We start from the raw sequence: 15304 nt of genomic DNA, 5'->3' as shown, positions 1-15304 counted from the left end.
GGACAGCTGGGCTGATTTAATTATGATTTAATTTTAATCCTTGGTTGCAAGATGCGGTCACAGAGTAGCATGAAGATCCCCAAAAGAGACTACTCAGATTGACTGCAGCTAGCCATTTTCATATCACCCTTGGTTTCAGATGGCAAAAGGATCATTTTTAATTTTCTTTGCATACACTAATGCAAGTTTGCAGAACTGCCCAAACTCTGCTGTGACTTGTGCCAGCATAAATAAAGGCCAAACATTGCCCAGCATTTAGCAAATGATCATCTTACAGGAGCAAGCTAAAGAAACAGTGCTCCAGTTGTCAACCAACATTAACCGTTTGCCTGCTGAATATGTTGCCCAAGACATGGTGGTATAATGTTCCTGCTGTTTAATGTAACAGGGATAGTCTAAGATTAGGGAGGTGGTGGAATCTCCTTCCTTGGGGGTTTTTAAGGCCCGGCTTGACAAAGCCCGGCTGGGATGATTTAGTTGGGAATTGGTCCTGCTTTGAGCAGGGGGTTGGACTAGATGGCCTCCTGAGGTCCCTTCCAACCCTGATATTCTATGATTCTATGATTACAGTGATTTAAGTGAAAGGTTAATGGATGACTCGAGTACAGCAGGTGTCATGAGGGCTGGTAGAGAAAGAGTTATTTCCATCCTAAGATAATGAAGAGGAAATTATGGGGGGAAAGAGAATCTTTGTACCTCACAGGAGGTGATTCAGAGATGGAAATACATCATCATCCCCTTATGTCTGAGGTGCACAAAGAGGAAAAAGGACGAGGGGTTAAAGAATATTCCACTCTATTATCTCAACCAACACAGTCTGGTAACTATAGTCAACAGGGTAGACCCCATAGCCTCTGAGTCCTTCGTTACCTTGGCCATTGCATAGACTCGAATGCTGGAGGGGTCGGCCAGTTCTTTCTGGAGATCTAAGTTGGCCGGCCACTCTTTATTCATTGGCAGACGTGACGTGAAGCCTTCCACAGATGGGTGGCACATTCTCAGGGCCTTCTGGAAGCACTCCTCAAAGGTGCGCCCGATAGCCATGACCTGTAACAAAGAAAGCTCTCACGTTAACGTGCTGAGGTGTTGCCCCTCTCAGTTGTTCGGATGGCAGCAATGCTTATTAGGTAAGATTAAAGCCTATGGGAACATGCTACAGGGGGGTGGAGGGATAGCTCAGTAGTTTGAGCATTGGCCTGCTAAACCCAGGGTTGTGAGTTCAATCCTTGAGGGATCTGGGGCAAAAATCTGTCCGGGGATTGGTCCTGCTTGGAGCAGGGTTGGACTAGATGACCTCCTGAGGTCCCTTCCAACCCTGACATTCTATGATTCTAACTGACTCGAAGGAAGATTACTGTCCCAGAGCTTTCAAAATCCACCTGTGTTATAATAAGGGAGAATCCACTAAGGTTGGAAACGCCTCATAGGGCAGAGGGAATTTTAAGCCTTAAGAGTGGGCAAAGGCAGAAAACTACACCTCTGCCATCGAGCCCCCATCAAACCTTAAGTAACTACCATAGTATGTTTCTGTTCAATGATTATTTCACCTAAAAAAATCCCATTCCCATGTTCCGGTGAGCCCATTCTGCATGGAAACTTTGCAACTCATTCCAGTGTTCACATGTATATTTCACCAGAAAGCAAAATCTTAAAAGGGCACAAAAATAATCTGAAATGAAGTGGGGCAAAAGTGTCATGGGAAAACTTTCTCCCCTTTCACACAGCTCCACCATTCCGAGCCTTCAGCCTGTCACAGCACAGCTCACCAGCAGTCAGGCTGAGGCTAGACAGTTCAACTAATAAAAACCACACTGGTCTGGAGTCTGGTTACCGGCACAGGCCTAGGGAGGGGACTTAAGCTGTACTCTGCCAGGAGCAGTCACGGGAGACATTCTGATTGAGAGGGGTCTCTTTGAGGAACAGCTCCTCTGCTCTGGGGGCTGGTAATTTCCTGTTTGTCTGTATCAACAGTAAATTGCAATACTCTCTGTACCATCTCAGTCAGCACACCCCAGGCTGGCAGTATGAAGCCAAAGCTCTGTCTACTCTCCATTCCTCCCCCCGTCCACTGGCTGCTGGCTTGAACCCAAGGTCCAGATAGTCTGTGCAGGAGAATAAGGGGGGAGTGTCTTATGCTCCCTTACTCCCCCGTACATGTGGATAGTCCAAGTCATAATGCAGTTCAGTATTCATACGGTGGGACACTCCAGAATATAGCCCTTTATTAGCTGGGGTAAAATGTGCAAAGCGCATGTATAACGTGAAGTCACGGGGCGTTAACACCATAAATATTTGCAGGGACCTACTGCACCACACATTATTAAAAATACAATCACCCTGGCAAGCCTCTAATTAATCCTTCCCACCGTGCTGAGGGTGTGCTCTTTGAGCGAGGAGGAGTGGAAGTTTGTAAGGCCTCACTTGTCAAAATAATTTAGCGAGGGAGCTACTTGAAAAACATTAGGGAGAAATAAAGACAGACAACAAAGTATACAATTAATTATTTTGCTTTGGATAAATGATGAGTAATTAGCTAATTAAATGGATAATTTACTCATTTTGCTTCATTTCATTCCTCTTGAAAAATTAGCTGAAGATGTCACCAGTATTCCAACCAGTCTTAAATTCAGATTTTAAAAGTCACGCTGTTTTGTTCCTCATTTCCGAAGGCCTATCCTATCTATTCGGAGGGGGAAACCAACTGTTTAAGACAAAGCAATTTGACCCTTTCAAGAGGGCATCAGGTGTTGTGTTCTGTTTTCAGGTGCAGGATCAGGCTAGAAAGAAGGTGCATGTTTTTAACAGTGAAGGTGACTGGCCATTGGAACAGCTTCCCAAAGGTTGTGGTGGATTCTCTATCACTGGAAATCTTTAAATCTTTCAGAGTGGATGTTTTCAGCAAAGAAATGCTCTTGTTCAAACACAACTATTGGACCTGAAGCAGGAATTAATTCAAGGAAGTCCTATGACCTGTGTTATGCAGTGGTCCCTTCTGGCCTTGGAATCTACGAATCTCAAGAGTGGCCTACCATGCTAGTGCCTAAAATGGCCTTTACAGTCCCAAATCATTCTAATTGAGAAGAGTAATGGATACAGCTCAGGTGATTTGAATAAGCTCTCAAAAGATCAGATGTTTATCCACACTCTCTGGATTAACTGGGGCTGAAAAGCCAGGCTGCACATATTTGCAAAACAAATTTTCTACAACCATGCTAGGAACACCCCAATGACATTTCCGCAGGAAACCAGAAAATGTCGAGGAAGGTGAAAGTGAACAAGTATTGATCAATAAGTACACCTCTACCCCGATATAACGTGACCCGATATAACACGAATTCGGATATAATGCGGCAAAGCAGCGTTCCGGGGGGGCGGTGCTGCGCACTCCGGCAGATCAAAGCAAGTTCGATATAACGCGGTTTCACCTATAACACGGTAAGATGTTTTGGCTCCCGAGGACAGCGTTATATTGAGGTAGAGATGTAGTAATAAAACTTTTACAAACCAAAGGCAGTTTGAGGTTCAGGACAAGTTTGCTTTCAGTTTAGGGTGATTTCTTCTCTCTGTTTTTAATCTATTTCTATATAGTTCATTGATCCTCAGTCGACCTTCTGGACAGCCACCCAGCATGGAGAGCATGAAACAGACGTTAAAAATGTTCCAATTTGGTCTCTAATTTTGCATTCAAAAGACACTGAAGACCCAATGAATGAATGCGAACTGTTAGACAGCTAACTCCCTGATTAGTGGGCAAAACCTTGTTGATTGATGTCTACATGCTGTCATGTTCAACCACAAATACACACAACACTTTTGTAACTGCGGTTGATAACTGGAACCAAATTGCGAGTGCAGTTTTTAGAAGAGTGTCCCTTGAGGTTCTAAATCCTCCTCAGCGTTCGTTTGCCTGGCAGACTAGAAAGAACCAGCATCCAGAGAGCAGGCAAGGGAGAAAAGGTAAATTTCACAGGCAACGGAAAGGAAATGGAGAGAATTTCCCCACACTCACCTCTCCCACGCTCTTCATGGAGCTGCCAATCTGGCTAGAGGTGCCCTGAAAGCGGTCCAGGTCCCAGCGAGGTATCTTGGCGACCATGTAATCCAGGCTGGGCTCAAAGCAGGCAGAGGTTTTTCCTGATACTACATTCTTGATCTCCGGCAAGGGGATCCCCAGGGCGATTTTGGCAGCAATAAATGCTAATGGGTACCTGGCAGAGATGAGGGAGGTGTTTTTAGTATCATGGTTGGTACTGTAGAGGGCAAGGAAATCTATAACTCTCTGAAGCTGCTTTAATAAAAATAGTAACTGCATTCTGTAGGGATGGCGCTCCACTCCTGGCACGTGGTATGTGAGTGCAGCTCACTGGAGAGCAGCAAGAAGCTTGGATACAGCATGTAGGTCATAAGGGGCATGTACAGAGGTCTGGAGTAGGAATCAGCTATGAAGGAGGAAAGATGGTCTGTGGCTCAGGCACCGGATTGGGACTCAGGAGATCGAGGTCAGTTCCTGGCTCTGCCACAGACTGCCTGTGTGACCTTAAGCACATCACTTAAACCCTCCGTGCCCCAGTTCCCCCGCTGTAAAATTGGGATGATAATAATATTTCCTGTCTCCCACCCTTTGTCTGTCTTGTGTCTTTAGCTTGTAAGCTCTCTAAGCATGGCCTACATTTTATTATGGGTCTGTACGCGTCTAGCTCCATTAGGCCCTGATCCTGACCCTCTAGGTGCTACTCTAACACCAACGATTAACAACAACAGAAGGGTTTACTTCTGCCTGGGGAGGGAATGAAAAGCCCTCATATGGGGGTGGGTGGGTTATACTATAGGTACGTGCTTATACAAGTAAGTGTAGCACTGAGCAACTTAGGTTGGAACATGGGCTGGACAATCATTAAAAGCTGGCAAATTGACTATCCTCCGTGAAATCTTTGCAACACCTGAAAAGTTTGGTGTTTCGCTGCAGTTAGGCCACTCAAGAGGGAAAGGAGGAGGGAGAGACACAGAGAGTGAGTGCTATGGGAAAGCAGAGACTTTACAACAGGGATGAGCGACTGTCCTTTCAACATAATAGCAACGCCAGTGTATATCTGCATAACCTACTATGAGAGGTTTCAGTGGTAGCCGTGTTAATCTGTATCAGCAAAAAGAAAAAAGGGGAAAAAAAACAAGGATTCCTTGTGGCACCTTAGAGACTAACAAATTTATTTGGGCATAAGCTTTCATGGGCTAGAACCCACTTCATCAGATGTATGAAGTAAAAGATAGGAGCAGATATAAATACATGAAAGGATGGGGGTTGCTTTACCAAGTGTGAGGTCAGTCTAACGAGATAAAACAATTAACAACAGGATACCAAGGGAGGAAAATTAACTTTTGAAGTGGTAAGAGAGTGGCCCATTACAGACAGTTGACAAGAAGGTGTGAGTAACGGTAGGGAGAAATTAGTATTGGGGATAGTCTCTACGCAAAAGAATAAATGGACACAAATCTGACATCAGGAATCATAACATTCAAAAACCAGTAGGAGAACACTTCAATCTCTCTGGTCACTCAATAACAGAACCTCAAAGTGGCAATTCTTCAACAAAAAAACTTCAAAAACTCCAATGTGAAACTGCAGAACTGGAATTAATTTGCAAACTAGATATCATGAGATTAGGCCTGAATAAAGACTGGGAGTGGTTGGGTCATTACAAAACCTAAACTTAATTTCCCCAATACTAATTTCTCCCTACTGTTACTCACACCTTCTTGTCAACTGTCTGCAATGGGCCACTCTCTTACCACTTCAAAAGTTATTTTTCCTCCCTTGGTATCTTGCTGTTAATTGATTTATCTCATTAGACTGACCTCACACTTGGTAAAGCAACCCCATCCTTTCATGTTTTTATACCTGCTCCTGTATCTTCTACTTCATACATCTGATGAAGTGGGTTCTAGCCCATGAAAGCTAATGCCCAAATAAATTTGTTAGTCTCTAAGGTGCCACAGGACTCCTTGTTTTTTCTACTGTGAGAGTCCATCTTATTTCAGCAAATAAGGGCAATTGAACATCTTAGATCAGTGGTTGGACTGCAGTAAATCAGTGCTGGGACTAGTGTTTATCTGCATGTACTAGAGGCCAAATGTTTAGCTCAGTACAGATGAGCCTTGTTTGGAAGGAGCTAGACTAGCCTTTGCAGTCGTTTTCCAGCCAGCTCTGTGGTGGTGGTTGGAGTAGCACAGGTGTTCTTTCAGGCTGAGTGACTCCAGTGCAGAAGGAAAGCTGACTTAGTAATGTCCACTTAGCAAATGAAAGCAAAAAGCAGATTTTAGTCTTTTTAGGTAACAAATGATTGCCCCAGTCTGCTGGGGAACATCGCTGGACTCAATGAGTCAGCAGGATTGATGGATTTCTTAAAAGCCCCAAAGGTACCTTTAAATTCAGAGCTAAATTCTCCCATCAGTTAACATGGGCTTTCAGGGGGTTGAAATTAGTGAGATTAGACAGGTCTAAATAGGGGCAGAAATCAGCCCAAAAGCAACAAAGGGTCAGGTGATAACTGAGCAGTGAAATTTATATCATCCCGTTTGCGGAAACCAAGTGATTATAAATCATCCAGCAGGATTTCCTATTGCCCTAACGTTTGCTAAGAATGTCATCTTGCACAACTTTCATTTGATTGAGAAAGCCTCATTGGCTGGGGTAGAGGTTAGTTCATTCCATTATAACAGGACTGTTCTCATCTTTAAGAACTGCCTACTTGGAATCACCACCAAAACAGGCAACAATGATAACTGCAGAGCAGCTGGAACTGCTAATAATTGAATATGGGCTGCTGGAGTACCTCTTTTGGCATGTGTTCTTTCATAGACGGTAGTTGACAGCAAACCCAGTCAGGCCATTATTATTATTTATATTGCAGTTAGCAACTAGGGCACCATTGTAATAGGTGCTATACAAGCACATAACAAAAAGACAGTCCCCCACCCTGGAGAGTTTCCAATCCAAGTACCTCTTCCCCATACACGTCATAGAACCATTCACTCTTTCACCAACAAAGGAACTTTTGTGGGCATTCATTAATATAACATGATGCATGCTCTCAAGCTAGCAGACCGAAGGAATTCTTTAGCTATCTGACTTTAAGCACTTCACAGATAGTCATAGGCAAAAATCCAAACTGGGATTTTGAAGCCTTCTCCCGAACACCACCCTGGGGGAACAGCCCTCTTTCACCCTCCTGTAATATTTGTACAAAATGCAGAGGTCCTCATTAGCTGCAAAAGCATCTTCCAACCAGTCACAATCCACACAGCATTGTTCTTAGGGAAAAGCCCCATTCTGCAGTGCTTTTACAGTGTAGCCAAATGGGGACCAAGATCTAAACACCAAACCCATTTCCATTTGTGACCCAGCCAGGACTGGAATTTCCAGCGTATGGTTCTAAAGCTGGTGGAACATTTTACAAGCTGGTGGCATTTTTTTGAGAATCAAATGATGGTTCAAATTTGAGGAATGCTGGGTGCACTCAACTCCCACTGAAGCAATAGGAGATGTGGGTACTCAAGACCTTTCAGGATTGCAATGGTAGATCCCTTGTTGCAAAGCTTTCTTTGTTCGATGTATGCCATGCTACTATTTTATATATATTTCCTGCGACACAAGACAAAAATGGATTTGTGTCACTGAAGAGTCAACTAACACAATGAAATCAACCAAATGCTTGCTGTCAGTTACTGCTGCCTGTCTCCAGTTTGCGACAGGGCTTCGACAACTGCAAGAGTTGTTGAGAACTGTAAATTAAGGACTAATTTGCAATTCGCAACAGCCTCCGCAGAGTACAATTAAGAAGCCAATTTTAACCAGGCAGATTTGACCATCGTTATCTTGATTAGTTTATGATTAGCCAACAAAACAAAGGCAGCTAGCAATACCATTTGATTCAATCTGGCAGAGAGCTCATTAATAACCAAGTCCTTAGGGTTCCAGAGATGATTTGCAGCCAACGTGCGGATGCCAGGGAATGTACTCTCTAAAACCAGCTACTAGGTTCCCTCCTGAGAGCTTTTCCATTTGTAATACCCAGTGGTTAAGCTCCCTGCCCCTTTCCCCAACTCCTTTCGCTGCCCCAGCTTTTCTTTCCTGCCTTACCCTGTGGCCTTGGATGCCAAGGCAGAGCTTCTGGAGAGCCTGGCATTGACCTCGATGATGCAGTACTCCAGGGAGGTAGGGTGCAGGGCATACTGGATGTTGCATTCCCCCACGATGCCCAGGTGTCGGACGACCTTGATGGCACTTTCCCTCAGCATCTGAAATTCCTCGTTGGACAGTGTCTGGCTGGGAGCCACTACGATGGAATCTCCTGGTTGCCGGAAGGAAAACCACAATAGTTTGACGGCGATAGATTCTGGTCATGTCTCTGCTGACCTACTGCATCTTGCAAGTTTTGAACACCAGGTGCTATGGAAGATGCCCGTTTGGGGGCATTTCAAGGCAAGGGACAGACTGTGCTACCGTGTGAAATAAGGGACAATAGGGACGGGCTTAGGGTATTGAAAAGTGTGTTCCATCGTATCCGGGAGTACTTAGCTCTGATAAGTATTCTACATCCTATCTCTCACTGGCCAGGTAGGTGTATCAACTATAGTCAGCAGAAAGACATTATATGAAAATGCTGATCTAAACGCAATCTACAGTAAGCCACACTGTAATCTGTAAAGAACCTACCGGTATGAACTCCCATAGCATCAACATTTTCCATATTACAGACGGTGATACAGTTATCAGATGCATCTCTCACGACTTCATACTCTATCTCCTTCCAGCCAACAACGGACCTCTCCACTAGAATTTGGTTGGTCACTGCAAATGCCTGGGGAACAGGTTGAAGAATCAGTTAGGGAGGACAGACAGCAGGTGGATACAAAGGAAGAAATACATTTTTATTAAGCATGTGTAACGGAACTAGACGCATTCCTGTATTTAAGGCTCTGCCACCACTGAGTGACTCTGGGCAAATTATTTCCACCCTCTGTGCCTCAGTTTCCCCATCTATAAAATGGAGATAATGCTACTGGCCTCCTTTGTAAAGAACTTTGAGACCTACTGATGAAAAGCACTATGTAAGAGCTAGATATTAATTATTATGTGACAATTGCCCTGTAACTTTTATTTGCATTAGCCTCATTTAAATGTCATGGAAAACAATGTGATCAGATACAAAAGAAATGAGGACATTTGGCCTAGCCACAGAAATAAGAAATATAAATTAAAATAAAAAAAAATAAGGTTCTGCACTTAATTTTATGTATGCGAGTAGCCCCACTGACTTCAATGGGACGACTTCTCTGTGTAAAATTAAATAAGTGACTAATCAATGGGTGCTTGGACACACTGCTGAATTAACAACACTATTAACTAATCACACCACTAATTACTGTGACATACTGATCAGAAGCAAGAGTTATGAATTATTCTAAAACTAACCCGGAAAACATTCCTGAGCTGGTAAATGAGTATAATCCAAATGGATACATTGACATTAATATTAACTATTATACAAGGGGTTAGTTAAATCTCACGTGGAATATAGAAAATAACACACACATTATCAGACCATCCTTTCCTCGGCCTCCTTTTTGCCCTTAATTTTGCAGCCAAAGTTTAAATTACTTAGTGTCATGGTAACCTATGAACACTGCTGAGCCACAGCAGGGCCGCCTGATAGGACGAGGAAGTCAGCAAACCTGCTCTTAAACCCATCGGCCTAGCTCCTGCTCCAACCACTAGGCATCACCACCCACGTCTCGGTTCGTGACACGTAGGCCATGTCTACTACATGTAACATGATAAATGCCGACCATGTTATAATATGTTTGTATCTTGGGATTGGGCCTTAAGGCCTCACGCTGTGTGCACGGGCATCAATGGCAAAGCTCCCATTGACTTCAGTAGCAGAGGACCTGGGCCTTTGACAGCCACTGTTGTCCTCCAGCATCAAATACCATGAGGCCCCAAGCTTGCTGGCACTACTGTAATGCAGATTAATATTAATCATCCATTCTCATATAAAAACTCTTATTTGCATCAATGGAATTCCCTTGCACAGAATCACAGACAAACAAGAACTGAATAAAATTAGACTTGTTTGCATTGGGAAAAGGAGTCTTAAGGGCAATAGAACTGAAAATTTGCAAATATTGCAGGGAATGAAAATAACAGAGTATGATATAAAAAATTGTTTTTCTTGGTTGAGTGTTTACAGCCTTGCACTCCCCCCTTTCCAACAGCGATTCCTCTGCCTTTTCTATTCTATTCTATATAGGTTTTTAATTCCACACTCATCCCCATAGTATCTGAGTGCCTTCCAATAGTGAATTAAACAACACAATTACACATCTGTCATGTGGTGTTTGTTCTCTCATCCTCTCCCCAGACGGGGAAGTGTATGGAGTGGAGTGTCTTGTTTTGGTAGGGATGGTTGGGTTTTCTTGTTGTTGAATATAATTTAAACACACTGAAGTCCAAAAGGAAACATGAAACGTTTGTATCTGAGTTCATTTACTTTTTTCTACTAAATATTTTTAACCCATTCTGATGAAATGTAAATTTGTCATCAGGGACATGTGCGATATTAGTAATCTACCTGCTATTCTCTTTGCTCTAATCAGTCTGATGGGTAAGGAAAGCATTAACACATTCTGCCTAACTAAGGCTAGTTCTACACTAGGGGGAGGGATCGATTTAAGATATGCAAATTCAGCTACGCGAATAGCGTAGCTGAATTCGACGTATCCTATTCGACTTACCCCGCTGTGAGGACGGCGGCAAATCGACCGCCGCAGCTCCCCCGTCGACGGCGCTTACTCCTCCTGACGAGGTGGGAGTACGCGCGTCAATTCGGGGATCGATTTATCCGTCTAGATGAGACGCGATAAATCGATCCCCGAGAGATCGATTTCTACCCGCCGATCCGGGCGCGTAGTGTAGACTAGCTCTACGAGAAAAGGAGCTACTTCTACTCATGCTGGCTCTTCAGTTTAGATCTTTCTCCAGGGCCCCTGGCCTCATAAAAACAGCAGTTCAGTGAGGAGCATCAGTGCATTGTAGCGAATCAAACTACGAGGAACACAAGGCCAGATCCTCCACTATTGTAAATGGGCAGAGGCCCATTGATTTCAATAAAGTTATACCTAGGGTTGCCAGGCGTCCAGTTTTTGACTGGAACGACCCGTTGAAAAGGGACCCTGGCGGTTCCGGTCAGCACCGCTGCCTGGGCCATTAAAAGTCTGGGCGGCAGCACAGCGGGGCTAAGGCAGGCTTCCTGCCTGCGTGGCTCCGCGTGGCTCCTGGAAGCAGCGGCATGTCCCCCCTCTGTCTTCTAGGCAAAGGGGCATCCAGGAGGCTCCGTGCGCTGCCTCCACCCCAAGCGCTGGCTCCATAGCTCCTACTGCCCGGGAACCGTGGCCAATGGGAGCTGTGGGGGTGGCACCTGCGGATGGGGCAGTACGCAGAGCCACCTGGCCACACCTCCACGTAGGAGCTAGAGGGGGGAAATGCCACTGTTTCTGGGAGCCGCCTGAGGTACGTGCCACCCAGATCCTGCACCCCTCGCCCCCCCCCCCCCCGTGCCCCAGCCCCCCGCTCCTGCTTCAATCCCCTTCCTGCAAATAAACTCCTTCCCGGAGCCTGCACCCCACACCCCCTTCCTGCCCCTATCTCCCTCCCACCCTCCGAACCCCTCAGCCTCATCCCAGAGCACCCTCCTGCACCCCAAACTCCTCATCCCTAGCCCCACCCCAGAGCCCACACCCCCCAGCTGGAGCATCCCCACCCCCCACACCTCATCCCCGCCTAATGAAAATGAGCAAGTGAGTGAGGGTGGGGGAGAGCAAGCGACAGAGGGAGGAGGGATGGAGTGAGCAGGGCGTGGCCTCAGAGAAGGGGCAGGGCAGGGGGCGGGGCAAGAGTGTTCAGTTTTGTGTGAGTAGAAAGTTGGCCACCCTAGCTATACCATGTGCACCAGCTAAGTATCAGGACCCACTGTACAGGATATTCTAACCTGGGGCCTACTGGATTTTGTTGACTTCAGGACTGCCTACACTGCGCTGCTCTTTGCTCTAATCACAAATCTACCCTTTGCGCCGCAGAGTCCTACTTGTGCTGCTCCATGTTTTAATCTAGTTAATTATCCCCATCCGAGCAAATGAAACATGGGACTGAAATCATAGAAAGAAAAATACTGGTTTTACAAGTGAATCTCACCTTATGTTAAACTAACTGGTCTTTGATCTATATTTATCTTTGTTAGGATTCCAAGTGTTTGTCCTAGATGTTAATACTGAGTTTCCAACATTTGGGTCTTGGCAGGCTAAGATACTTTTTAGAGAGTAAATTTTAAGCTTTTAAAAAAATATATTCAATAATATTAGTAAAGCTGGCTGCAAAAAAAAAATGAAGATTTTTTTAAAACTAAAAAATAGCTTTTTAACCAAAATGAAAATTTTCATTACAGTCAAATTGTTTTCCTGTTTTTCCATGGAAAATCAAAAACCCAGGCTTTCAAAAACACAACATTTTAACCCCACACTGAAAAATGTTACCCACCTTTTCTGCTTTCTGGTTTGTTTTCATGGGAAATTTTTAAAAAATGCTACACTTCCTGTGGAAAAATAATTGGCAGTTTTTGTCCCACTCTAGCGAGTACAAAAGACTGGAAAGGCAGGTTCCTCACAGGATTCTGGCACTGAACAAATTTCACCATTCAGAACCAAATACAAGAATGGCCTAACCCGGCCAGTCTCTCTCTATTCCTGGCCCTTAGTTATAGCTAAGCTCAGTGTAGGCTTTTACTTTCTCTGCATCTTCCCTGTGACATTAGCTCCTGAAAGCAGGAGAAAAGAGGCCATTATATTGCTTTTTGGCCAAAACTGCTGAAACATTTGATCAAATTATGAGTCGTTTCTGACAGAATTTAACAGCCGTGAACAATGTTACTTAATCATTCACACTACCCAAGATAATGGCAAGTATTATGAAGACAGAACCTTAGAGGGCATCAAGATAATGTTTTAACAGAAAGATAAAGTATGTAGAACTAGACTAATCTGTGACTATTACAAGAATATATTAAATCAGATGGCAAAATAAATCCGTATAGCTATCAACTGCACACATACCTTGGTCCCAAGATCCAGCAGTCTCTCTTTGTCAGGACATATACCTGACCCCAGTCCACCCAGAGCATAGGCAGACCGTATCATGACTGGGTAGCCGATCTTTTCTGCTGCGTTCAAAGCATCTTCAATCTTAAAGCAGACAGGAATAAATGTCAAATAAAATGACGAGGACTAAGCTGATTCAAGTGTACACATCAGGTTAGACAAGAGAAAAGAATTATGCCTTTGTTGTGACTCCAGGAGCCAAATTTTGCCCTCAAACACACCTGGGCATCCCTACCGACTTCCAATGCACCAGATCCCTACTTGATACATCTCCATTGACTTCAATGGATTTACACCAGGTATGAATTTGGTTTCAGCAGTTTAAAGAATAATACAGCTAAGTGTGGCAGCCTTGCATCTCTGAGCATCTCGCATTTACCGATTCCACGGCAAAGCTGGGAGCGATCTTCTCATTAATCTCGGTCAGTTTGTCAGAAAACAGTTGCCTGTCCTCAGTGGCCATGATGGCTTCGACGGACGTCCCCAGGACCTTCACTCCATACTCCTTCAAAACGCCTCGTCTGAACAGCTCCACTCCTGTGGAAAGAATGGAGTTAGAATCGGAGCACCCATGCTGTACAGAGAGGAAAGCGAATGGGGAATCTGGCTTTGCAGCTAGCTAGCTGGGTCCATACATGGTCCCCACCGCCATAGTTTCTCAATTTGAACTGTCAAAATTCAGTGCCAAAACCAATAAATTCAGGAATTTACAATTAAATTAATACTTATATCAGTCCATTAGGCCAATATCTCTGCTTATAAACATTTGTAAGTGAATGAAATGTTCTGGCTGAGATTCCTATAGTTTTGATCAGGCAGAGCTAGATATAAAGGTGACGGATTTGGGGCTAGAGAGATTAATTCAGCTACAATTCCACAGTACTTACCGCAGTTGAGAGCTGTCTGGCCTCCCATGCCCAGAATTAACCCATCTGGCCTTTCTGCTTTGATGACCTCTGTGACAAACTGTGGGGTGATGGGGAGGAAGTAGACCGTGTCAGCCTGCTTTAAGCCAACCTCATTGGTCTGGACTGAGGCAATATTGGGGTTCATCAGGACAGTCTTCACATTTTCTTCCTGAGAAATGAAAATCAACATTAAAGTTTTAAAATGTACTGTATACTGAGAGGTAAACCCACAGAGATACTAGAAACACAACAACTATCAATGAAGATCTTAACAAGTGACTAGGTACCATGCCAGTAACTGAAAATAGAGAGTCTTCTCTGGCTGAACAGCCCAACACCAGGTGTCTGATCACGGTACCTGAATATTTTTCAGTTCTTTGTACCTCCCCAGGACACTACAAGAAGGAACTTCCTGTACGTGTTTCCAGACGTTCTTCCAAAGAGAGCGACAGTGCAATAAGTTTCTGTTCTCATTTGCACCACTGCAAATCTTTACAGTTGCTGGAATTACCACACTGAGAACCCACATTGGCCCGGTGCCTCTTTCTGCACAGCTAGAGACACTTGACCAAAGTTCTTTGTTATTATTTGTTTTACAGCAGTGCCTGGAGGCCCGAACCAAAACCGGGGCTCCGTTTTCCCTTGGAACATGCATCTAGCAAGAGAATCCTGCCCCAGCCAGCATCCAATCTAAACAGACCAGACAAAGAGGGGTAGAAAAGAAGCATTTTCATCCCCACGTTACAGATGGGGAACTGAGGCACAGAAAAGTTTAAGGGTGAAATCCTGGCTTCATTGACGAGGAGAGTTTTGCCACTGACATCAACAGGTCAGGCACCCAGGATGTTTGGGAGGCAGAGGTGGGAACTGAAACCAGATTTCCTGAGTTCCAGTCCAGTCCCTTTAGTACAAGATCACCCTTCCCCTTCCTCTGGAAACATTATAAGTAGGTAACAGAGAAGCCAACAGAGTTACACCAGTATCAACGAGAGCAGAATTCAGCCCAGTGCGTCTATAATACCTGTAGGCCAGAGGCGGGCTCAGAACATATCATGGCTGTAGAGAGAAGGTGGTACTGGGAAGCAGAGGGATCGTGGCCCTGAATTTTGATGGTCTGTAGTGGTAACACTGACTGACCTCTTATAAAAAATGACACCCAATATAGCAGGGGTGGCCAACCTGAGCTG

At 44.5% G+C, this 15304-nt stretch overlaps 1 protein-coding gene across 1 annotated transcript in view; it reads right to left on the bottom strand.

The window, feature by feature from the left end:
- CPS1 (carbamoyl-phosphate synthase 1) overlaps positions 1–15304 on the bottom strand; it is a 119526-nt gene that overhangs the window by 60781 nt on the left and 43441 nt on the right. Inside the window, exons 14-20 of the mRNA XM_024204905.2 lie at positions 14097–14286; positions 13589–13746; positions 13165–13293; positions 8714–8858; positions 8138–8348; positions 4010–4208; positions 871–1047 (exon numbers count right to left, since the gene is read on the bottom strand). Coding sequence (XP_024060673.2) covers positions 871–1047; positions 4010–4208; positions 8138–8348; positions 8714–8858; positions 13165–13293; positions 13589–13746; positions 14097–14286 — 1209 coding nt within the window. The remainder of the gene's footprint in view (positions 1–870; positions 1048–4009; positions 4209–8137; positions 8349–8713; positions 8859–13164; positions 13294–13588; positions 13747–14096; positions 14287–15304) is intronic.

The sequence above is a fragment of the Terrapene carolina genome, unplaced genomic scaffold, assembly GCF_002925995.2.
Source record: "Terrapene carolina triunguis isolate 2854851 unplaced genomic scaffold, T_m_triunguis-2.0 Scaffold62, whole genome shotgun sequence".
NCBI lineage: Eukaryota > Metazoa > Chordata > Testudines > Emydidae > Terrapene > Terrapene triunguis.
Note: the sequence above shows the minus strand (reverse complement) of the source record. Positions and strands in the feature narration are given on the sequence as shown.